Below are 24,998 nucleotides of genomic sequence, written 5' to 3'. Positions count from 1 at the left end.
CCCCACACCTGTAAGGGTTCTGACACCCTACTCTACTACTGCAGCTTTCAGAGACAAGCATTGGGACTGGGCAAGAGGCTCCTGCCTTCTTCCACACCACAGCCCACTTGCAAATACAACACTGACAGCATTTACCAAAGCAGATTCTGCATGGAATTGTGCTCTGTGCTTTTATTTTAATTCAGCTTATGACTAAGAGATAAACACTTGTATCATCAGTTTCTCAGCCTGGAACATAGTTGCTACCCAATTATTAGCTAATCATTAAATCCACCTAAAATCCAGTTTATGCATAACAAAACAATGATGAGAAGAACACACAATTTTCAGACAGAAAGGACATGGAAAGAAAGGGTTTTCTATCCATAGCATTCTTTCCAAATGAAGCATCATTGCAAAGTCTCATCCTCTGATTCTTGATCCATGGGTACAACTCACAAATAGCTTCCATATGTTTCCAAAAAAATCACTCCTCTCTTGAGAAACATAATCAAGACAAGGCCAGGCATCCATTTCCATCTCTGCTGAGTTACAGCAATTCTCTCTGCATTTGTCAGCTCAGTGGATTTAGGATGCTCTCTGTGACAGAGTGTGCTGCAGGTCAGTGGCATCATTCCCTCACAGAGACGGACAGCCCACCAAACCCTGAGCAGCACGACCTCCATGTGCACAACCTGATGAGGCAGGTGGGCATGCACAGGTTTGAAACAGCAGCTACGAGGATGTAGCTCACACACGGAGAGACAGGAAAGGCCCCCGGCAACACCACCATGATTCTCCCAGGAGTGACAATAATGGGACACAGCAGATGGGCACAGTAGGGATCCCCACAGGAAGGGCACACCTTCAGGTGCAGCCTGCCCTGCAGCCTCCCTTCTGGTGAACGCATTTTCAGTGCACACAGGCGAGCTCGAGAAGAAAACCCAACCCCGCCAGCGCGGCTGCGGCTCCACAGGCGACGTGAGGCTGGCGCGGCTTCTCCACATCCTTTGGGAAGAGCGGGGTGCCCTTACCTGGGATGGGGCATGAGCCGGCGGTGCTGTGCCTCGAGGAGCTGCTGCTGGAGGAGGTATTGCTGGTGTAGCGCCTGAGGTAGGAAGGAGGGCCCGGCGACGTCCTGGAAGGGCAGGGCTGGCACGGGCGGCAGGGGCTGGTGCAGGCCGCCGCTGTGCTGGTGCGCGGGGGCCATGTGGGGAGCCAGCCCCGGCTGCGGCTGCACCGCGTGAGGCAGGGCGAAGTCGGCGGAGAGCTGAGGCTGGGGACCCAGGTGGAAATGCCGGCAGGAGGTAGCATGGGGATGCTGAGACCTTTGAAAGGGAGCACCTGGAAGAGAGGAGCACAGCGGTCACGGAGGCGGGAGGAGGGAAGGGCAGGGCAGCGCCGTGGTGGCCCACCCAGGGAAAGGGTTGGGCAAACGGCTGTCACTGTCCACTTGCAGGAGCTTTGTAAAAAAAACACAAGTAAAAGGGAACGAATTAAAGCTGATTACAAGAAAAAGTGCTGGTTTTGACCAATGGTATTTCTTATCCAAGAAAACATTGGAGCCAAAACATAGATTTGGGTTCAAAGTCCTGTTTTGGCTCCAAGTTGAAGTGTATACTGATGAAAAGTGCTTTGAGCTTGTTTTAGCTTTCCTGTCTTAAACAGAAAAAGAACAAAAGTCTTAATAGAACGTTTGGAAATAGAAAAGGGAGTGATGGTTTTAAACAAAAAGAGAGGAGATTCAGCCTAGATAGGAGGAAGACATTTTTGTGCTGAGGATGGTGAAGCCCTGGCACAGATTGCCCAAAAAAGACATGGATGCCTCCTCCTTGGAAGTGTTTAAGGCCAGGTTAGATGAAGTTTGGAGCAACTTTGTCTAGTGAGACACATCCCTGCCCATGGCAGTGGGATTGGACTAGATGACCTTTAAAGGTCCTTTCCAATCCTAACCATTCTTCAAACACTCTAGAAAAGGAAATAACTAACAAAACCTGCTTTCTAAAATATTTGGGTATTGTATATTATCTCACAGAAGTTTTGAATCTTTTCCCTGAATTGCAGACTTTTCCTGCAAGTGATTTCTTTGCCTCTCTAAAACTGTCTCATAGGCAAGGAAATAATCTCTGCTCTAAAAAACTGCCTCAGACTGACTTCAGGACGTGAGTGAGACAACTTCCCCCTCTGAGAGCAGGGATGAAGGCCCTGTGTGTTTGCTGAGATCCTTCAACAACCCATCCTCATGAGCTGCATGCAGGGAGAGAGCAGCTGCTGGAAACACAGCATGGACTGCTATGAGACCAGTCATGAAGCTGATGGGAATGAGGAAGAAATGAGGTGTGAAAGACATCCATAGTGGAGGCGTTTTGCAAAACATCTGGCACTGGCTTGCACCTTGCTCAAGATCCTTTCTTGGACAGGCCCTTGGCCCAGTCCAGCCTGTTAATTCCTACATTCCTGGAGCATTTACAGGCATCATGCAAAGCGTTTGGCTCTTTAACTGGGGAAAGAGTCAATTCAGAAATGAAGGAGGGGACTCGAGTGAGGCTATTAGAGATGCGTCTTTGCTGATGACCAGCCCCAGGATTGGACACCTGCATTATTACAGTGTTTTGAACACCCCTTCTTCTTCTTTCTCCTTTAATTTTTGTGAATGGTACAAAACATCCTGTAACAAAGCACCAAGAGAAACTATTTAATCCCAAAGCATGAGTATGTACATCATGCCTTCTTCACCCAGATCCCTTCTGCTCACATCTCCCTGGCAGGCAGGGCCAGTCCATCACAGGAGCTCAGGGAGTCCTGAGCAAGCCAGATGCCAGCAGGAGAAACAACAGGAGAGGGCCTATCAGAAATGGATGGTTTGCAAAACTGTGCATAATTACACACAGCATCTCTTAAATGCAAACTAATCCTCCACAGTGCCCCTCAGAGAGAGAGCAGGTTACACAATATGTGCCACCCACAGCAGTGCTTCTTGAGGTGATAATTTCCCCTGCTGTCAGATAACAGCATGATTCGACCACGATATTAATTAAAACCAGAGGTGGTGGGATCAGACCTGCTGCTCCTCAATGACAGAGCTGCAAAGCCAGGCCAAAGAGCCATTCATATACCCTGTTCCCCTGCAGGTTGCATTTGCTGCTGACAGCCTGGCCCCAAATTCACCACAAAGAGGTAAAGGCTGTGTAATGAAGTGGGGACCCTGCACTTCCCTGGCCCATTGCTGAAAGGAATTGTGAGGAGAAGCCTCTTGGCTGCTGTGAATGCCAGGGAACTCGTGGTGAATTGCTCAGCCTCTGACGACCGTGTCCCAGTGGAGAACTGCTGCAGCAGGTCACGGGTGAGCCATTGTGCACCCCCAGGCCTGGAGACAAGGTGTGAGAGCAGGTAAAAGTGCCAGCCCTCTGCACACACTAACACTCCAGCCTGTGCCACCACACTGAGGTTCAGCTGTATTCCAGACAAAAATGAGGTTCAGCTGTATTCCAGACAAAAATGTCTTAGGGAGACACCAGGCAGTGAAACTCAGGAGACTCCCCCACATTTCCTGGGGCACATTCTCCAGCACATAACTAAAGCAGAGAAAACCTGTCTCTCATCTCCTGTGACTCTCTTGTCTCTCAAAGCCTGGTGAAACCTCAGCCAGTGATTTTCAGCTTTTACTGAGTCGTGGGAATCCTAAATTCAGTTAAATGTCTGGATGGTCTTTGATGCCAGAGCCATGGTGAGCTGGAGAGCACTAGGTGGGCAGATCTGCTGGCCATGTTTTTGATTTGAATTTTGCTTCTCATACAAAGACAGTCCTTTAGAGGAACTCAGTCATACACTTTCCCAAGGTTCAGAACATGTAAACTTTATCTGCAGTATGTGTGCAGGAAGATACACAGAGCTAATGTATCTGAAAGCAAAAGCCTAACTCGTTTTGTCTTGGTACAGAGTCAATTAGCCTTACCTTTAAGAACTCATTAAATAAATAAAGTATTTTTCAGTATTTTTTGCTAGTACCTACTGGTGCAGTGATGCATTTCTCTTCACAGGAATAACACCATCAAGATGTGACCGAGACCATATGATTAAATAAAACCCATCAATTTGTCTTAACATAACATATTACCCTACGTAGTAATTGTTCATTCTCTTCAACTAATCCAATTGCTGATGAGGATTTTTACAGCAAAGCAAAGACTTTGGGGAATACTTCAGCAATCCTATGCTTATTAGCAGTTATCCAATTACACTGCTGGCATAACCAAGCCAGTCTGCAAAAACAAAGAGCCAATCCTCACTAAGCAGGATGCTGGTGAGCCCCAGAAAGCCCTGGCAAACAAATAACAACTCAGCTGAAAACAGAACCTTACATTTTTAAGTTAGCTATTTTTGAGTTTACCTTCTCCTGCTCATTGCATCTAGATGCAAAGGGCTCTGGTGGGGATTGCTTTCCCAGTGCACATTTTGGTCTCATGTACACAAGGTAAGTACAGTGTCACCCTGCAAACATGAGCTGAGCATCCTTGTCCAGGTAACTCACCACAACCAACACCAAAAGCAGGCACTCATCCCTTTGAATTCCACAGAGGTTCACACATCAGCAGTGTCAGAGAATCACAGGATTGTTAAGGTTGGAGAAGTTCTCTAATATCAGCAAGTTCATTAACCCAGAGTCATCATGTCCAACCCTTGCCCCCAGGTGCCACATTCACATGACTGTTGAACACTTCCAGAAGTGGGGACTTCACCACTTCCCTGAATGCCTCCTCCAAAGCCAGTCCACATTTTCTGTGAAGAAACTTTTCCCAATATTCAACTGAAACCTCTCCTGGAACAGCATGAGGCCATTTCCTCTCATCCTATTCCTTGTTCCCTGGGAGCAGAGCCCGACCCCCACCTGGCTGCTCCCTGCTTTCAGGGAGTTGTGGACAGCCAGAAGGTCTATTAGTGATTACTTTGCTAGTCTTCTCCTTTTTTCCAAGCCACAACTGTGATCCTAGATCACATTTTCATTGACACCAACAACGACAAACATTCCCCATAAGATACTTCAAGAAAATTGAATTCACGGATTTAATCTGCTTTTTGCCTGGATAGCAATATCTGCCACAGCAGAGACTAATCCACGATTTTAATGACTAAACCTGAGTCCTGATACCACATTCCAGCTTCTGTTTTCACTCCCCACTACAAGGGCAGAGCTGACACTTTCATTAGCCAAGCTTTGGGTACACATCCACAGCAAAGACAATAATGATGTAAAGTCTGCCTATCATGCTCCAGAGCCACTAACTGCATCCTCCACAATCCTAGTTCCCCATCACCTGTCCAGTGGTGCCTACATGAAGGCACTGTTGCTCTGGGATCAGCAAGGCAGAGACTTTTTTTCAGCTTAATGAACTCAAGTTTTGGTCGTCATACCACAGAAGGATTCTCCTCCTCCATTGGGATACTTTGATTTCGCAGGAAGAGAGACTAGCCACATCTTGGATGTTTTTATGGCTTACCCTCCATGTCCTCCTTACTTCTCCAGCTCAAGACACAATCACAAAATCCCAGATTAAAGGTTGGAAGGACCGCTGGAGATCATCTAGTCCAATCCTCCTACTTAGGCAGGGTCCCTAGAACACATTACTCAGGATTTTGTCCAGCTTTTTAATACATCCAGGGAAGATTTTCAGGGAAGTCCACAGAGGCAATACAGTCCTCACCAGCCTTAGAGAGACTTTTGATCCAAGGCCAGCCTGGAAACACCTTTTGCCGTGCCCAGCCTGCTGGCTGGGATGGGAGGGCCAGCCCCTGCGTGAGGCTCATTGGTACCTTGAGAAATTCCAGTTGCTCCTGTCTGGAGCTGTGGAGAACTGATTTACCTGGGATCACTGTCAGGCTGCCCACCAGCCAAAAACCATTTTGTTGTCCTGATGGTGCTTCCTTTCATTTAAATGCTGTTGCTGTAGCAGATGATGACAGCTTAGAGCAACATCAGATCAGCAGCTCTGAGATGAGCAGTGCATCACATCTGTATCAGCAAAGCAGGTGATTTGCTCCAGTTTTGGGCAGTTTTCCTTTACAGGTTGAGGCCAAATGCCCTCAAAATGCCCCCAGATGCCCACACACACACCTAAGCTCCCAGTCTGGACAGCCCTTGTTACCTTATGCTCAGCTAAGCCACAGAGATAGCTAATGCCTGAATCTAGGTAATCCAGCTCTAAAAGGTGCTTTGCAAGCCTCAAAATTTGTGATAACACATGGAGACCAAGATAGGATCTGCTGGAGAAATGAATCATGTCTTGGGCAAGCCAGGCTGTCTGTGGGGTGGGAAAGAGAGCTAGGTGGTTCTCTAGCATAACTGGGGACAAGTCTGACCCAAAATAGGCTGTGGCATTTTGTGATGTTCTAGGGCCATATGGCCAGGGATGCCTTTGGGTGACCACCACCAACATCTCCCTGCCTTGTGTAATGCTCCACTGGTTGCTGCTTCCAGTCCCCCTCAGCCTCTTTGATCACATCCTAAAGCCAAGGTCAGCACCAGGGATCAACAAGTGGAGGATCAGTACTTGGGTGATTCCTGACAGGCCATGACTTGGCTGCCCCAGCTGGCCTGGCTCTCCTCTGCTGCTGTGAAGCTGCAACTTCACACTGTGATGCTGAAAACCTGCCATGGAGCTGGGTCTGTGTGACACCCCACTGCTCTGGGCCTCTGCAGCCTGCTGTACACCCCACAGACAATCAGTTCTGCAATAACAAAATCACACAATTACAGAATGGTTTGGGCTGGAAGAGGTCTTTGAAGGTCATCTAGTTTCAATCCCCTACTACGGGCAGGGACATCTACTACTATCCCAGGTTGATCCAAGCTCTGTCCAACCTGGCCTTGGACACTGCCAGGAATGAGGCCCCCACAGCTTCTCTATGCAACCCATGCCAGGGCCTCACCACCCTCACAGGAAAGCATTTTTTCCTAATAACTAATCTAAACCTATTCCCTTTCAATTGAAGATATTCCCACTAGTCCTGTCACACCAGGTTCTCGCCCCATCTTTCCTGTAGGTTCCCTTCAGGAACTGGAAGGGAATGAGGTCACAATGAGGTCATTCCAAAGCCTTCTCATTTCCAGGCTGAACAATCCCAATTCTCTCAGCCTTTACTCCTAGCAGAGGTGGTCCATCTCTATCGGATAATCTTGGTGGCTTTCTCTGGACTGGCTCCAACCAGTCCCTGTGCTGGGGACCCCAGAGCTGGAGGCAGCTCTCACCTGAGTGTGGCAGAGAGGCACAATCACCTCCTTGATGCCACGGCCTCACAGAATAATTTAGCACCACAGAATACAATAATAGAATCCTTTGGGTTGGAAAAGCCCTCTCAGATCATCAAGTCCAACCCAGCAGTGCCAATCCCCTTGCTAAACCACATCCCCAACCTGCACTGTGATGACAATCTTCCACAAGCCCGTGGGGAAGGCTGCTGAACAATTTACAAAGCACCCAAAACACTTAACTGGAAGCTGGCATTACAGGCTTCAAGCTCACACTGAGGAAGGAACAAATTTGTTTTTAGAAAGCCAGGAGGTGATGCAGGCCTGTGGACAGCTGAACCTGCTTGGCTGCTTGCTGCCATGCCATTTCCACCCTTCACTCTCACAGGCATCGAGCGTGGTGGAAAGCCTCAGGGAAGCTCAGCACATCCTCCTCACCACCTCTTTCTCACTTCCACGGCTGTGCTTTTTTTTTTTTTTTTTCCTTTTCTCTTTGTGTTCTACAGTTATACTTATTGTTTCCATACATTATCCAAAGCAGCACAGAATTTTTTAATTTTTTTCAGTAACAGAAACGCTCCTTTTGCACCCCCAGGTGAACCCTGCGAATTATAAATTTTAGCAGGTTGGTAAGTGGCACTGAGTCACAGAAATGCACCGGTCTGGTCCCAGGTGCTTCTGCCACTGGGGATTCTCCTTTAGCATCAGTCAGGGTTTGACTACATCTAGGCACATGCATATTTATCTACCCAACAGTATTTCAGCCTGAAAGGCTCAAGGGATCCGTGCGCTCAGTCCAACACTGACCCATCTCTGAGATGCAAAGCCTCTGGGTAATCCCTGCAGCGAGACAGGGGATGCTACAGGCTTTATGAAAAGAAAAAAAACACAGAAAGCAGAACTATTTATTTCCACCTCCCTTCCTCAGGCAGTAGCACTCTTGATGCAATCAGGTAAGGGACACAGGATCTGGATCAGGCCTGGAGCTGGCGCTGGGATAGGTGTCTTGAGCAGACAGCTGCAGCCCAGGGACTCCCGGCCACCTTCCAGGGGAAAACAAAATCTGTCTCATGCTGTTAAGGTGCCTGCAAAGCATGTGAATATCTCCCCTGGGCAAGGCAACCTGGACTGCCCGTGGAGGCCTCCACACGTGGGGGCTGGGGGTGTCAGGGAGGCTGGGGCTGGTTCACATCCAGGCCCCATCGTGGCAGAGGGAGGTGGCAGCTCCTGGAGAGCCCTGGCTTCACTCACTGACAGGTTTTACAGCTGAGGACAATCTGCCTGTTGTAATCAGGGATGCAGCCTGGTTGTCTCAGCCACTTTGTCCTGCTTAGACCCCTGCGACCCCTCCTCCTGCGCTGGGGAGGCAGATAAGCCCCCTCAACAGGAGCCCTTGTGGTGCCTCTCGGAGCACCAGGAGAGCCTGCCAGGCTTTTAACAGCCCAGGGGCCTGCAGCTCGCTTCCCTGGATGTGCATTAAAATTCCCCTCAGGGCCAGCAACGCGGTGGGAAGTTTGCATCGGCCCTGATGGCACGCAGCGAGTAAAGGCCAAAATCGTGGGAGCAGCTCCAGCCTCACGTGGCACGTGGAGAAGGACACCACGGGGGACTCACACTGAGTCTACAAACAAGCTCCTAATTGCCTGGTGTCATCACACGCCTGTTAAAGCCTTCAAATTGTTTGTGAGTATACCCTTATGAAATGAGTGAAAATTCAATTGCTAATAGGAAATGGGGTGTGGCAATCACAGAACAACTGAATGGCTTGGGCTGGAAGGGGACCCTAAAGACCACCTAGTTACAACGCCCCTGGCATGGAAAATAAAACATGAAATAGATAACCCCCCAGACCAAATTAATGGCATTCATCTGCATAAAGGTTGAGTGGCCTGCCAGAGGGAGATGCTGTGCTGTCTTACTGCTGTCACAGGACAGCTGACTGCAGGGTGAGGAGATTGGGGGAGGGAGGATGAAGGTAGAGTAAAGAATTTAAGTGAAATCTATCAGGCAGGAAGGAATCTATCTCACTTTCAGCACCTTTGCCAACAGCTTTCCCATCTCGTCTAGTGAAACTGAGAATCACAGAATCCAATCAAGGTGAAAAAGACCATCAGGATCATTGGGTCCAGGCATTAGCACAGCACCACACATAACCATTCCAAATGCCACACCCAGACACCTCTCAAACACTTCCAGAGAGGGTGATAGTACCAGCTCCCTGCGCAACTTATTTCAATGCCTAACCACTCCAGCAGTGACAAAGAAAAATTCTAATATCCTGTCTGAACCTTCTCTGGCACAACTTGAGGCCTTTTTCCTTGTCCCTGTTCCCTGGGAGTAGAGTCTGACCCCCCCCTCCAGCTGTCCCCTCACTGTCAGGAGTTGTGCAGAGCCACAAGGTCCCCCCTGAACCTCCTTCTCTCCAGGCTGAGTCCCTTTCCCAGCTCCCTCAGCTCCTCCTCATATGACTTGCTTTTTAGACACTTGACCAGCTTTTCTGCTCTGCTGGGGCAAGATGTAAAAAGCCAAAAACCATGCTAAAAATAATGGGCTGCCAGCTCCAGGGTACAGCCTGCCATCGCATATGTCTAGTGCAGGGGGAATGGTAAAGGACCCCCAGATCTGTAGCTGGGAGATGTAATAAATGGATGAAGACTATTTAAATTTGCCTTATTTACTTGCTCAGGTTGTGCTGTACCAGCGAGGAGTCAGGGTGGAGGGTTGGTGGAGTATATTTGTGTCCTGAGTGGCAACATGAGGTTCCGGAGGTTTATCATCTCCTGCTCAGAGTCTTTCACACCTGATGGAAAAGTGCTTCAAAGGAATTCAGGGGAGAGAGTCTCAGATGGGCTCCCCACTGCTAGTTAATTCTTTGGTGGTCACAGCCCTCTTTGCACTGTGCCTCTGAGCAGGCACAGCACAGCTGAGCTCTTCCCAAAAATCCTCATAAACACAGCCTCAGAGCCTGCACAGTGCCCCTGCCTGCTTGTACAATCCCAAGTCAACATCCTTTTGCACTAATGAAGTCTCTCATTAATTGCAGAGTGACACGAGCTGGCGTGGCTGGAGGGTCCCTAACAGAGAGCACAGCATCTCCTCTCCCGCACACCACACAGGGAAACCACGTGCAGCATTAATACACCAAAAAAAAAGATGAGGTGGGACCCCTACCAGGGCCTAAGCTCAGCATTCAACAAAATCAAAACCCAAGACATGGTGTGATTCTTAGGGTTGTTCAGCACTGGGCTCAATGATCCCTAAGGATCCCTTCCAACTCAGGATAATCAGTGATTTTGTGACTTACAGCTGGCAGTGACCAGCATTAATCAGCATATTTACAGAAAATCATAGAGAGCTAAGGGTTGGAAGGGACTTAAAGATCATCTAGTCCCAACCCCCCACCTCTATTTACATCAAGACTAAAGAGGTGCTGAGTGCTGCGGATGGGAACCAGCAAGAATAAGGGATGGGATACAGCCAGGCAGCCTGGACCCATCACAGGAGGGAGACAGCTGTTTATACAGCACTGGATGAGAATTTTTTTTTCCTGCAACTCTTTCCCACTAGCTTCAGGAGGGGAAAAAAGTTTTGTTGAAGATGATGTTTCACAGCAACGCGTTGAATTCAGCAATATTTTCCAAGGAGGAAGGAGAAACACTTCAGCAGCGTTGCTACACTTAAAGCTGTCTTTTTGCTTTTATACTTCTCACTGTGTTTTAATTATAGCCTTATTCTCTGTGTTAAATTCGAGGGTGTATTTGAGATTTTTGGATCATCACATTAAAAAAAAAAAAAAAAAAAAAAGCCAAATTGCACTGAGAGAAAATTTTTTCTGGGATTTAGTGGTCCCAGTTTCACCCCTCCTCTCCCTCTCTCAGGCTCTGGCATGTCTGGAGGGATGGGTGGTCCCAAAAGCCTGCCATGATGTTTCTCACCCAGGCTAGCAATTTCTCCCCAGGTTGCCCTGTTTCTCCTGGGTTTAGGCTCAGCCCTGCACGTCTGCCAGGAGCAGGCCCTGGAGGAAATGTGGCTTTGGAGATGTTGAAAAGCCCCTCTGAGAATGATGTTTTAAATAATGTTTCTCCTTTCTGTTTGGTCTGAAGGTGCTGGAGAAGGAACAGCTGACAGGAATCACTTGACCACAACTCCCATGCTAAAAGGAGACACACTGCAGGTTTCATGGGCTTTTTTGGGCTGCAGGGCTTATGCCAAGAAAAATTCCAGCAATTCCAAGGGCAGAGAAGGTTTGGCTGGTACCTAAACTTTAAGGCAACTCCTGGGGCTTAGCCCATCAGCCCAACTCTATGTCCTCAGCCACCCCTTCTCCCTCACCACCATTGCATCCATCTCCTGTGCCCAACCCAAGCCTGTTCTCATTGCTCTGCACTGGAAAATGCAAAAAAAGTCTGAGTATTCCCAATTTGTGGGAAGATATCTGGGCTCCAAAGCTCCTCTCCAGGGTCTGGCCAGTTACCTTAAATTAAAAAATAAAAATGTTGAAAATGAAGTGGAGTGTGTCTGGGCCCCCTTTGGTCAAGGGAGCCAATAAAGCTCAACTTTTGTGGTGTTATACTACTAGCAAGGTGATACATCCATGTGAATGAATCCCCAACCTGGATAATTAACCAGGGGAAGGAATTCATCCCCTATTTAAAAATAAGCAATAAAAAATCCTGCTATGACAGCAGCCTATTGCTTGGCTCTCCCTGCAATGGGGAAGCACTTGGAGCAATCCCTATCTCTACCCTTGGGAATGTAAAAACGTGCTGACTTGTGCCTTCAACTTTGACAGGCAGTGATAGGCTGCAACCAGTTGTTTGGAAAAGGAAATTCAATACTTGTGTTTCCAATGTTTCCTTGCTTTCACAGTGTCCAAAGCCCTCCCCAGGCATTTAGAAGTGCTCAACACCTGCCTTAAAAACACTCTTAACTGCTCCTAATGACTGGCCAGGGAGGTTTGCAGCAGCTCCCTCCTACCAGTAATGATATGCAGGACATCCAGAAACAGGCAAAAAGCCAAAGCCATGGGGGAAAAAAAAAAATCTAGCCAGACATTGCAAGGGCCTGGCAGGGTCTTGGGGGCTGCACTGCATTGCTCACGGAGCCTCTTAATTCTGTGACAGCCCACCCAAAACCCTCCACCAAAACACTGCCAAACCTTAGTGGTCTGCACTCCACATGGAGCTTCAACCCAGAGAAGGAGTCAGTGGGAAGAGCCAAGGCCCTCAGCTGACACTGATCCGTGTTTGAGCAAAAGGTTTTGTGATTGCCCCCGGTCCCAGACCTGCAGGTGCTGAGCACCAGCCCACCACACACGGGAGAGGTGTGGGCAGGAGCAGAGTCCTGTGGTGTGGCTGTGACCCACAGGCACTGGGGATCCAGGGATCATCCACAGCCCTGGCAGCCACAGCACCCCAGCCCTGTGCCAGCCTCAGCATCCCCTCCCTCCACAGCAGCTTTTGGGTGAGGACCAGTGGTGGTAGTCTTGGCCCTTCCCTCCCCCACACATGTTAGATCCCCTCAAAGGGGTTTCCAGTGAAGGCTTTTCATCCTGTTCTCCCACTATCAGCAAAGAGGGGAAAGATGCCTTTTTTTGGAAGGCATTGTTTGCCTGACCTGCTTTAAACCTCCCTCTAGGGATGGATTGGAACAGAGTTTGAAACCCACCCTGAAAACACAGAGCAGGCTGCTTTGGGTGGGTTATTCTGCATCAATCCCCATCCGCCTCTATTTCGCACGCATTAATTCCCCACCCACACACCCGTTGTTTTAAATGGGACTGTAATAACCAGCTGGGTTTTCCTGAAGGATTTATTTATCTGCGTCTTAAGCCCAGGGGTGGGAGATTCCCATCCATCATGTCCACAGAGTGCAGAGCGAGTGGCAGTGGTTTGCGGAAGGCGGGGCAGGTTTGGGAAACGGGTGGAATGTTTCACCATTTCTAGGAACAGCACATCAGTCTGGATGGGAGATGTTTGGCAGGCCAGCCTTTGTCCTTTCCTGGCTCTCTGGCAAATCAGCCCCTAAGCCAGAACATTTTGGCAGGGAGTCAGGACATGGGACACCCCCTTGCAAAGGGATTGGTTGATGATGGCATGTTGCAGGTCGCCCTCTGGGCTTTATCTTAAATCCTGTAATCCCATATCAGGTAGGGGATTTACCAGCCTACAAGAAACCCTCAGAGTGCCAGAGGGCAACTTGTGCAGTACCTGACACTCAGGGAAGACAGTGTAATGTATAGTCCCCCTTGAGTTTTTACAGATGGCTCAGAAGCCACACCACAAAATGTCCCTCCTCACCCCAGAAGGCAGCAAAAGCTCAGCAGCTGGTTCCTCTTTCTAGTGACATTACACAGAATACAGGAGCATCTCACAACTGCTAAGGTACAAAAAATGAGGATTATCTCTTAAGAGAGAGCAGACTGCTCTAGGAGGTGGGTGTGCTGGAGCAATGCTAGCAAATCTAGCAGTGCCAGAGCAATGCTAGCAAATCCCCTGTAAAGCACTCTTAAGTCCCCATCCTGAGCCCAAGAGCTCAGCCCCACGTTCAAGTGGGGGAATGACTGCACCACCTGTGGAGCTCCTGCAACTTCCCTGTCCCCACTGGACCTCTTCATTTAATCAGCCTAAAGGATTTTGGAGTTCAGACCACCAGTGTGCTCTGCTTTGAGGCACCTGCTTGCACCTCCAGTAGCCAGGCAGCATCTGGGCTTGGAGTCATGGCAAGAACCGAGGCTGGCGTGGAGCTGTGTGAGGTGCAGTGGATGCTGGCACAGCTCAGGGCAGCTCAACAGTTCTCTGCACTGAACTGACTTGAACCCAGGTTTGGGAAAACCCCAGCTACTGTGAGTCCTGCCACGCTGTGTCCTGGCAATTCCCCTTTTACACTCCATGAATAAGAAGTCTGTGGCTAAAAATCAAAGATCCTGGAAGCCTGTTCCCTATTAAATTTAATACCCCAAACTTTATAGGTACATGTCACTCCAGGAGAGACAGAGCTGTGTTTAAAGTACAAGGGAAACATCAGTTCCTTGATGTGGAAATAGCTCTCACTTTACATTTCTGCATGAGGTCCTGGCATGAGTTAGTGCTGCTAAGCCCTGCTGTAATAACATATGAAGGAAAAATCTAACCAAACAGCAAAAGAATATGTATTTTGTACAGCTAAATGTAAAGTCATCCATCTAAAAAAGCCCGTACAGGTGCTATTTGCAGGTGTCAGGCTATCTGAGGAAAAGTGAATTTTGGTAATCAGCAAACCATGAGCTCCCAGAGCCCCAGCAGCATCTGAAGGCACAAATGTTTGCTATATAAAAAGCAGGAGGTGGGGTTCCTTGGGAGCAATAAGCACCTCAGATTGATGCCAAAGCTGGGAAAGGAGCCCAAGCATCCACTGTGGAGGGAGGCACTGCAGGAGACCTGTGATTCCACGTCAGAACCAGCAAAGGTAAAACCATGCTTGGGCAGAGCCTAAAATGCCGCCGCATGTGAGCTGGGCAGGATGAGGTTTATCCTCATCAGGCAGGCAATGAGCCTGACAAAACCCAGAGGCCAGGTCTGGCCTGCAGCAGGCACAGCCTGAAAACTTGGGGCACCACGTGCCCACAGCCAAAATCCCTTCCTCAGCACCAGGCCTGGCTGGTTTCCTGAAGGATATCCCCCCACTTGCACAGGAATGAATTTTGGGATGTGGGATGGAGAAGGTGACAACAGCTGTCCTTTCCAGCATGGAAATCCACCCCCTTTGGGTGTTTTCCCCTCCCTCTGAAGCCAGAGGAGACTGAGTGCAAGGGATTCGCTTTTCCACCACAATGGGAAGAGGAAATCAGGCTGCTTATTCCATCACAGAATCATAGAACACCCTGAGCTGGAAGGGACCCACCAGGATCATCAGTCCAGCTCCTGGTCCTGCACAGACCCCCAACAATTCCACCCTGGGCATGCTTGAGATCATTGTCCAAACCCTCCTGGAGCTCTGGCAGCCTCGGGGCTGTGCCCATTCCCTTGGGAGCCTGGGCAGTGCCAGCACCCTCTGGGGGAAGAATCTTTCCCTGATATCCAAACTAAACCTCCCTGGCACATCTCCAGCTGTGCCCTCAGGTGTTTTCACAAATTTGTTCCTATTTATTCCATCAAGAACATCCCATAGGGCTGCACATAATCCCAGAGGATGCTGCAGATACAGCTCCATGTCACAGGTAGCATCTCATTTCCCTACAACCAGCTTTGGATCTGTCCTCCCTGAGAGAGTTAAGACTAAGTCAATGTTTCCACCTTCAACCTCACTTTTGAGGGGCTCGTAACTCTCAACATTTGTGCTCTCACAGTGCCAAAAGTTGGCGCAGAAACACATGGCCCAGATGCAGTTTTATTTGATAATAAATAGCTTAAATCTCTTAAGCTATTTTTCATTTTGGCTTAAATGTGTAAAACGGGAAAAGAAAAATGTGTGGGATTTTTTTTTTCCCTACCTTCCAATAATTTTGGAAAAGCAGATTATACTGAGTAATGGTAGGCTTTTTTTTTTTTTCAGACGCAGTCAGCCAACAACACCATTTCTCAAATCTTTTGCCTTTTTTACATCCACTTTTTAATAGGATTGATCGCAGTGCCATCATTGCAGCCCCAGTGTTCTGGGGGTGTTTTGGATTATTCTATTTTTGGCACATGAAGTTCTGTGAGAGTTAAAACACAGCAAAATTCCACGAGCCCTTTAACCAATAACGGCAATATTTTGAGGATGTATTGCCGTTTTAACTGTGCCTCTGTGACCTCACATTTCTCTGGAGTTCAGCAATTATTGCATCCCAGCCCTTGGGTGAGCACTGGTTTTCATCAGCAACCCGCCAGGATTTCAGCACTTTCGGATTTACTCCAAACTCAGACTGTGCTCTACCTACTCCAGCTACTTCCCAGTGGCCAAAAGCCAAGGAAACGCCCCAAACCCCCAGCCTGAGGGCTTGGCTGCCCTTCAAAAGTCCGCCCCAGCTGGAGCAGAGAGAAATAGTGATTTTGTTCATATGGTCAGCTCCAGTCGGAGGAGGTTCCCCAGTGGGACACTGGGCTACTGTCCAGATGGTGCCACTGCCAAGTGATTTGCTGTCTGTGGGGCTGGGATTTTTTCACAGAAGGCAGTGGGGGGATTCAGGGAATTAGAAGGTTGCACTGGTATGGAGAGCCGGGCTGATAATGGGTCACAGACATGCAACACAGTCCAAGGAGGATTCTGCAGATTTCATAGAAATCCCAGAATGGTTTGGGCTGGAAGGGACATTTAAAGTGACATCTTGTTCCAACCCTACTGCCATGCACACCTTGCACCATTCCAGGCTGCTTCAATTGGAATGGAACTGGCCTTGGACACTGCCACAGCTGGGGCAGCCACAGCTGCTCTGGGAAATCTCTGCCAGGGCCTCCCCACCCTCAGAGGGAAGAATTTCTTCCTAATACTCAACATAAATCTTTCTTCTTTTAGTTTACAACTTTTCCCCTTCCTTGTCACTACCTGCCCGTGTAAAAAGTCCTCCCTCTTTAATATCAGCACCCTTTTGGGTACTGAGAGGCTGCAATGAGGTGTCCCCAGAACCTTTTCCTCTCCATGCTGAACAACCCCTTCCTATCATCCCCTCAGGCCCACATCCTCCTTTCCTGGGAAGGAGGGCGGAAGGCAGCACTGCACAACTGGAAAGATTCCCCCCAAACAGCTTCCTGCCAAATTCTCCATCTCAGTGCCCAGCCTGCAACCCAGCAGCATGGACAGAGCCTCCCCACGCACTGATCCCGTGGCTCAGCCTCCCCAGATCCCAGCAGAAACAGAAGTCTTGCCTCCAAGAGAGGGAATTTTGTGGCAGGCACTCATGCTGCAGAGCCCACCCCTTGTCCCAGCAGGACCCAGCCTGCTGCACACTCAGTCTCCAGGAGGAGCAGGATGGCTCACATATGGTATGGAATCACAGAGGATCAGGCTGACTCACTGGATGGGGGAGTGGTGGATGGAAAGAAAAACCCCCAGACACACAGGTATGTTTTGGGCCATCTGTCCTGGGAAATGCCAGCCATGAGCCACGTTACAAAGCTCATAGGAGAAGAGGTCACTCATGTGAAACCACTCTGCCAGGACACAGCAACCACACCCAAGGAAAAAGCATCAGCCTGCTGCATTTTTTGGGGGAAGATTTTGGTGGACAAAATGCAGCCCTGCATCCTTACAGCAGCCTAGAGTCCTTAGAGTGCTTTTTTCCAGAGCCTAGAGGGGTTCCAGGAGAGGTGGAGAGGGACTTTGGACAAGGGATGGAGGGAGAGGACAAGGGGGAATGGTTTAAGCTGAAAGAAGGCAGATGTAGGGTAGATATTAGGAAGGAATTCCTGGCTGTGAGGGTGGGGAGGCCCTGGCACAGATTGCCCAGAGCAGCTGTGGCTGCCTCATCCCTGAGAGTGTCCAAGGCCAGGTTGGAAGGGGCTTGGAGCAATCTGGGACAGTGGAAGGTGTCCCTGCCAAGGGCAGAGGGTTGGAACTGGCTGAGTTTTAAGGTCCTTTCCAATCCAAACCATTCTGTGGTCCTGTGATCCAAAGCCACCTCCACCACAGCGAGGCCTCCCCTCCCCTCATTCACAGGAGACACAACCCAGATCCCACAGCTGAGTCTTTGGAGGAAGCACCAGGCATGCTCCACGGTTGGGAAGCATTTGCTCAACATCAGGCTCATGCCAGGAATGTCTGTGCAAATCCATGCAAGCTGGCTTCAGTCTCTCTGCAGGAAAGACACAGTGGTGGGTCTGCGCTCCCTGTGCTTGCCATCAATGAATGCCTTTTATTTTTTATTTTAAAATTAAAGTCAGCCGAGTAATTGAACTAGTCTGAGAAAGCAGACCCAGCCACCTCAAACAGAGAAGCTGTTGCAGAGCCAAAAGACCTATTCATGCACATATTAAAGACACAGGAACTACCAACAAATCCAGAACGAACTAAGCTGGGTGACAAGGGAGACCCACACTCAAACCAGCAACCCCTGGTTTCATGAGGAATGAGGAGATGAGGAGGAAAGGGACCCTGTCAGCTAAGTCTGCTCCCTCCTCTGAGCTAAACCTGACTTCCAGCAGTCTGCTCTCCATAAAATCAGATCAGGCAGAGCTAAACTGAGCATGACAGGGTGGGAAACTGGTCTGGGTCCAACATCCTCACACTGCACCAACCCCATGGCTGGGCACAGCAGGCACCTTGTGGGATGGGGAGCACTGGGGAGCAGGGGAAGCTTTTTAGGAGAAAAACATCCTTCTCACCAGAAGACAAGCCAAACCAGGTCATCTCAACTCACCTTGAGGCAGAGTTGCAAATGTAATGGCAGATGAGTGTATCTCCCTTTACCATTTCCTTCCAAAGAACTGCGTCCTCCCACTGTGCGCCCTTCCAGGACCTGGGCTGACCTCCCACTATGATTTTTAGCATTCCTGACAGTGCTTTAGCTGAGCCTGCTCAGACAGAAACATTTTTCCCCTCTCACGTGGATGTTGTTTTTATTACCTTGGAAACCTACACGCTGCCATTCAGCATAACCAGAAAGCACAGCAGGTACAGGGGAGCTACACAGCCCTCTGCCCTGCTGGACCTGCAAACCCCCTTGCTATATTCCATTAACAGCACCAGGTTGCCACCATTATCTTGTTTTCCAAAGCCAGCCTTGCTGTTGAGAAATGAAATTGACATTTAGAAAGAATTTGACTCTCAGGGCTGCAGGCAGTGCTCTTAACAGAGACAACAAAATAAGAGGTTTTTTGTTAAAGGGTGAAGAATAACCTGCAAATTGTTGTTTAAGGGGCTGGTTAAGTGCCCCATAAATACAAAGAGTGGCAATGACTGGAGCCCATGAGCTGTCACACGGAGGGGAGGAAGGTGGGATGCTGTGGCAGTTCTGCACCCTGGGCACCAGGCACTTTTTAATTTAACTGATGCATCCATCCACAAGTTTTCAGGACTAATCACTACCCACAACATACCAGAGGATATTTCTCTAATGCCAGCGGGTTATTTCATGTTAGCAGGGTTTCTCAAATGTGCTTTTAGTGGGTTTAGTAGGTGTGAGGTTCAGCTGCTCCTCAAACTCCTGGTCTTGGCTCTCTGGAGTTTGTGGGAGACCCAATATGAGGCACCAGAAACTGGATGGTGGTGGAATGAATGGAGACCATCCACCCATGACAGAGCCAAGGGATTTGCCATTTAATTGGAACAATGCTATGAGGAGAAGGTTGGTGGCCTTGGGGAAAAGCCTGCAGCCCTGTTGAGCTCCTTCCACCAGTGCCTGACCCCCAGTTACACTGATGTTTGACACTGCTTTTCCCAGATGAAATTCCTGGCCAACACAGCTCCTGTACTGACAACTCTGATGTCAGGTGAAGCCTCTAAAAGACCTTCAAAAGATTCTCAAACAAATGCAGGATGCCTTGATGTGCCTAGCAGAGAGATGTCCCTTGCTGTCCCCAGGCTGGGGCTGGAGGCTGGCAGACGGACAACGCTCCGCTTCACAGCTGCTGATTAAAGCGCCATGACAATGCTCGGCACAAGGCCAGATTAATTAGCACTAGCCACATGATCTACAACTCCCTTTTGGCTTCAAGGAAAAAAAAAAATATCTAAGGATTTTCCAAACTCAGTTTCACACACCTCAGCGGCCTGACGCTTTCCCTTGAGTTTTCTGTCCCTGAAGAAGTGTCTCTCTTCCACAGGGGCGTGTGCCATTTTTAGATGCTGTGAGCCTGGACGTGTGGCAGGAGGCACTCAGAGCCTGTGTAGCTCTTGGCCTTTCAGAGAGGATGGACTAATCTCTGGCTGATATTTAGCAGAGGCTTGCAGCACCACACGCAACCTCCAGCTTGATACTGTTGTGACCTTTCAGCTTCATTTGCGAGACCATCTGAAATTTGTTTGATTTCGGTTCCTCTGCAGGGCCTTCAAGCAGGCTTTTCGTGCCATGGCAAGGCAAACCACGGCACACACAAATTAGCTGTTTCTCTGCTTAAATGGCACAGAGGGAGGGTGGCAAAGTGCAGTGAGAACCAGGGCTGGTGACTGTGCCCTGTTTTACAGAGGAGAGGATGGGGGTGGGGCAGAGGGCAGAGCTGTCCTGGCCAGCAGAACCAGTGTGTGGTGGATCCAGGGCCAGATTCCCCCCATGCATGTGTGCCATGGAAAGATGTCTGTACAAGGGCAGGCTGCTGTCATGCTGTTCCCTTGCCACTCCCTCTTGCTGATGCTTTGAGGATCAAAGCCAGTTTTCCCCCTTTGGCTATCCAAGGCCTGCAGAGCATTTTCTGTTCATCCCCTCCTGTCCAAGGCCAGGTTGGAGGAGGCCTTGAGTAAACTGGTTTTCTGGAAGGTGTCTCTGCCATGACACAGGCTGGAACTACATAAGCTTTAAGTTCCCTTCCAAAACCATTCTGTGATTCCACTATTTTCAGATATCACCCTCCCCCATGACAGTAAGTGTGTTACCACTGCTAGCAAGGTGATCCAAACCCAAACAGGGCTGAGTTTCTAACAGGAGCAGCCCAGATACCCTATATTTGCCTTACTTGCACTTTTTTTCCCAACACCAGGCAATTTTCTGCCCTGCAAACCATGGACACACACGACCAGGAGTGGGAAGATGCATCTGGAGGGCACTGGGTCAGCCCCACAGAGGTGGGCAGCACATTTACAGACTGTAAGAGCCCATCTTTTATCCGTGTATCTCACTCCTGCTTTTTATGGAGACATTTCCTTCCCAAAGGACCTATTACAGTGTCATGGCCCTAGATTTCCTGAGGCACTTAGGAAATAGTAATCTGATCTTTTGTAGAGTCATTAAATTGTTTAGGTTGGAAAAGACCTCTAAGATTATTGAGTCCAACCATTCCCCCCGCACTGCCAAGGCCACTGCTAAACCATGTTCCCAGGTGCCACAGACACACTTTTTTGGACACTTTCAGGGATGGTGACTCCACCACTTCCCTGAGCAACCCTATCAGAGAAGAATTTTTTTCCTAACATCCAAATAGAATAGCAGAAATATTTTATCTGGCTCTGTGCCAGCCCAGAGCTTCCTTCCTCCTGCTCCCAGAGAGACACCTTCATCTGCTCCAGGCTGAGGAGCCAAACAGCTGGAATGGCTCATTCTCCAGCTTTATTTTGTTCTGGCAAGGACCTTATGCTGAGAATCCTGCCTGTCCTGCTGCTCCAAGGGGAAAAGGGGAGAGAGGGGACCACAAGGAAGAGAGGGGACCACAAACCTGGCTGTGGTCACTGCAGACCTACTCATACCTGTTATCTTTAGCACTTGCAGGGCAAAAACTTGTCAGTGTTGGGTCCCAGGTGAAGCCCAAAGCCCAGAGACAGAGGCAGAGGTTTGTGTGCCTTGAAAATCCCACAGGAGGAGAGGAAAACATTCCCCAGCCAGCCTAGCTTGTGACCCAGATGCACAGATGTTCCCAGCTGTGGACAACCTCACCAAGGAAGCATCCCAAAGCAGATCCAGGTGTGTCACATCTAATGCACCTGCTGCCTGCAGGCCCCGTGGAGCAAGGCCTGCAGCCAGGCACCGAGGATGAGGGGTGACCACATCCACTCCGGGCAAACACGGATTTTCAGCTGGTGACAGCCTCAAGGCCAGGTGGGGACCACAGGGTGCCATGAGGTGATGGGTGCATCAGGGGGTGAGGGCCTCGGGGTGACAGACCAACGAAACAAATAAACAGGAGGGGAGTGGTGATGGCTGTGGGGCTGGAAACACAAAATCATTTAGGTTGGAAAGGCCCTCTAAGGTCACAGAGTCCATCCATTCCTCAGCACTACCAAGGCCACCACTGACCCATGTCCCAAAGTGCCACATCCACATGGCTTTTAAACCCCTCCAAGGAGCAGGACTCCAACACTGCCCTGGGCAGCTGTGCCAGGGCTGGAGAACCCTTTCCATTAAGGGATTTTCTCTGATATCCCAGGTGAGCCTGCCCTGGCCCAGCCTGAGGCCGTTCCCTCTCCTCCTGTCCCTGTTCCCTGGAGCAGAGCCCGACCCCCCCGGCTGTCCCCTCCTGTCAGGAGCTGTGCAGAGCCACAAGGTCCCCCCTGAGCCTCCTTTTCTCCAGGCTCAGCCCCTTCCCAGCTCCCTCAGCCTCTCCTGGGGCTCCAGCCCCTTCCCAGCTCTGGTCCCTGCCCTGGACAAGCTCCAGCCCCTCAATCCCTTTCTCATTTTAAGGGCCCATCCAAGTGGGGCCAAGAGCATCCCAAAATTTCCCACCACTCCAGGACAAACAACCTGCAAAACATTCCTCCCTGCATCACACAAGATCCTACCAGGAACCTGTCCAGCTGCCAGTGAAAAGAAAAATACACTTTTTTTTTCTCTTCCACATGTGACCTCTAGGCCCCAAGGATTTTTACTAATTACCAAATTTAATTTACTTTGCTGTCTTCTCAGTGCTAAGGCTTTGCATTGCTGGGCCTGTATTGTTTCTGTTGCAGCCTGCTGGTGTCCACAGAAATTTCAAATTAAATATCAGGCACACATTAAGGTCAGGCAGCTCAATTCCATTAGCAGGCAGCCAGGCTCAGCCTCTCTGTAATGAATGCTGCTCTTGCCTCCTAATGATAGCAGCAGAGAAACTGGGCAGTGCCAGCCTGTGGTGATTGGCACCCCACTGACACTGGGGACCACTAAATTGATTTTAAAATTCCATTCATCTTCTGCAAATCATGGCTTAAGTCTTCCTGACCTGTGACAAATCTTCATGAGCTGCAATTTGAAAGATAGAGCCAAGAGGAATGGGAGAAAAAAAAATGCACAAAAAAACCTAGCAAAAAAAAAAAAAATCGCATGAGCAAGAAATATACTTCAGCTGTGTTGTTCTGCCTCAGCTTCGAGCCCTCTCCCCCAGGTATGGTTCTGCACTCACTTTGTGAGCGAGGTTAAAGGTTTTTTAACCCATTGCCCACCACAAAGAGGACTCACAGGATCCAAGGATCCTACAAGAGCCTGCTGCTGGACTCTGGGCATTGGGGGTGTCATGAGCAACAGAGGTGTCCTCCCCATCACCATGCTGGCACCTTCCTGACCCACTGCAGCACGGCACCGTGGCCAAAAACACGTGCAGCTCCCTGCTGTGCAGCTGAATGGGCTGGCTGCTGTCACCCTTGGGCAAGGGAGACCGACAAAGTTATCAGAAAATGGTTTTTCCTACACCCTTTAGCACAACAAACTCCAACCCAAACGTGCAGCCAGCTCATGTCTATGCCAGAATAGTCCAGGCTGCAGCTTCCTCTAGATCCACATCTCAGAGGGTGCTGAGGTCCTGCACAGGGTGCCCAGAGCAGCTGTGGCTAACCCATCCCTGGAAGTGTCCAAGGACAAGTTGGATGGGGCTTGGGGCAACCTGGGATAGTGGAAGGTGTGTGAACAGCACCACTGTTTGAGAGATACTTCAAAAATTCTCTTGAGGTGAAGAACAGAACACAGGGAAGAGGGTGAAACAGGACTTTTGAGGCACTACCACAGCACGAGGAGTTTGGGTTTCAGGCTGTGAGTCGTCACATTGTTATTGCTGAGGCTTTTGGGAGGTTTGTGATAGCTCTTTTACTCTGTAGAATTCACCCTTCCTGAAGAAAAACTTTTATTCCCCACAAATACGTATAACAGCTAAACACAGCCCTATCAGTTTAATAGTGCAGTTATGCTCATTAAAGCAACTGCAAAACCAACATCAAGGCATTTCACATTAATTCCCTCTCAGTGAGTCCAGATCTGATTCACTTTGACAAATCCCCTGCTATGAAGAAGTGGCCACAAATCCCCACAGCCCTGTATCAGGTGGCATTGGAAAAAAAGTTGCTGTTGGACTTGAAAATTTTGTCAGGGTCTGTCAGGGAAAGAAAACCTATTGATCAGAGCAGCCAGATAAGGAAGTTGTACAGGTAGTGCCACCAGACAGATTTTCCCCCAAATAAGTATTTTTTAAGCAGATTTCATTAGAGGAGAAGGGATGTGAGTCTCTCTTCCCAGTGCTGCAATGAGTGACCTTGGGTAAGTGCCTCCCCTTGATTTTAACCAAATAATGTTAAAGCTATTATTTAAAAAGTAGTATTTATTTGTGTCTTTGACATTAAGAAAGAATTGATGTTTTCGTTTTTCTTTCAAAAGTCTCAGCTTTGTCAGCTTTCTGTTTCATTTCCAGATCTGTTTCCCGAAGAAAGCATCTGATCAAGTTTTTATGGCTAAATGCAATCCTCCAGTCATCTCCTGTAACACACTTCCCCAAGAGTGGCCACAGAAAGGAGGGTATGAGACAGAAATCTGCTTTTCTCACCCACATTTACATTTACCCCATGAATTTTACAGGCAAAGGAGCAGAATCACCTGCATTTTCCCTGTTCCCTGAATTTCACACTCGGTGGCCTGCGAGACAGTCACTGGTGCATTGCACAGGTGGAGAAATGAAGGTGGGAGATCCAAAGCTCTTGCTCAGCCTTAGGAATCTCCATTCCCAGAGATTCTGATGGGGATCTGCAGAGCTGGGGGTCAGCACGCTGTGCCCACACCCACCTGAACCCACATGTTTGGGTAACCAGGAGCACGTCCGGCACTTTGGGAAGAACTGGGTTCTGCTCCAGTGCAGGGCACAGATATTTGGCCTTGGACCCCACCCATGGTGGTTTGGGTTGTAGAACCCCAAAAGGGTTTGGCTTGGAAGGGACATTTAAAGCTCACCCAGCTCCACCCCCTGCTATGGGCAGGGACACCTTCCACTGTCCC

At 49.3% G+C, this 24,998-nt stretch overlaps 1 protein-coding gene across 1 annotated transcript in view; it reads right to left on the bottom strand.

Annotated features, from left to right (window-relative positions):
* The window catches only part of RNF165 (ring finger protein 165), a 50,727-nt gene that overhangs the window by 10,284 nt on the left and 15,445 nt on the right, over nucleotides 1-24,998 (bottom strand). The window contains exon 2 of the mRNA XM_041423565.1: nucleotides 1,014-1,323. Within this exon, the coding sequence (XP_041279499.1) occupies nucleotides 1,014-1,323 (310 nt within the window). The remainder of the gene's footprint in view (nucleotides 1-1,013; nucleotides 1,324-24,998) is intronic.

This window comes from Onychostruthus taczanowskii, unplaced genomic scaffold (assembly GCF_017590055.1).
Source record: "Onychostruthus taczanowskii isolate IOZ18803 unplaced genomic scaffold, ASM1759005v1 scaffold79, whole genome shotgun sequence".
Taxonomy (NCBI): Eukaryota; Metazoa; Chordata; class Aves; order Passeriformes; family Passeridae; genus Onychostruthus; species Onychostruthus taczanowskii.
The sequence above is the reverse complement of the archived record's forward strand: the minus strand, read 5'-3'. Positions and strand labels throughout refer to the sequence as shown.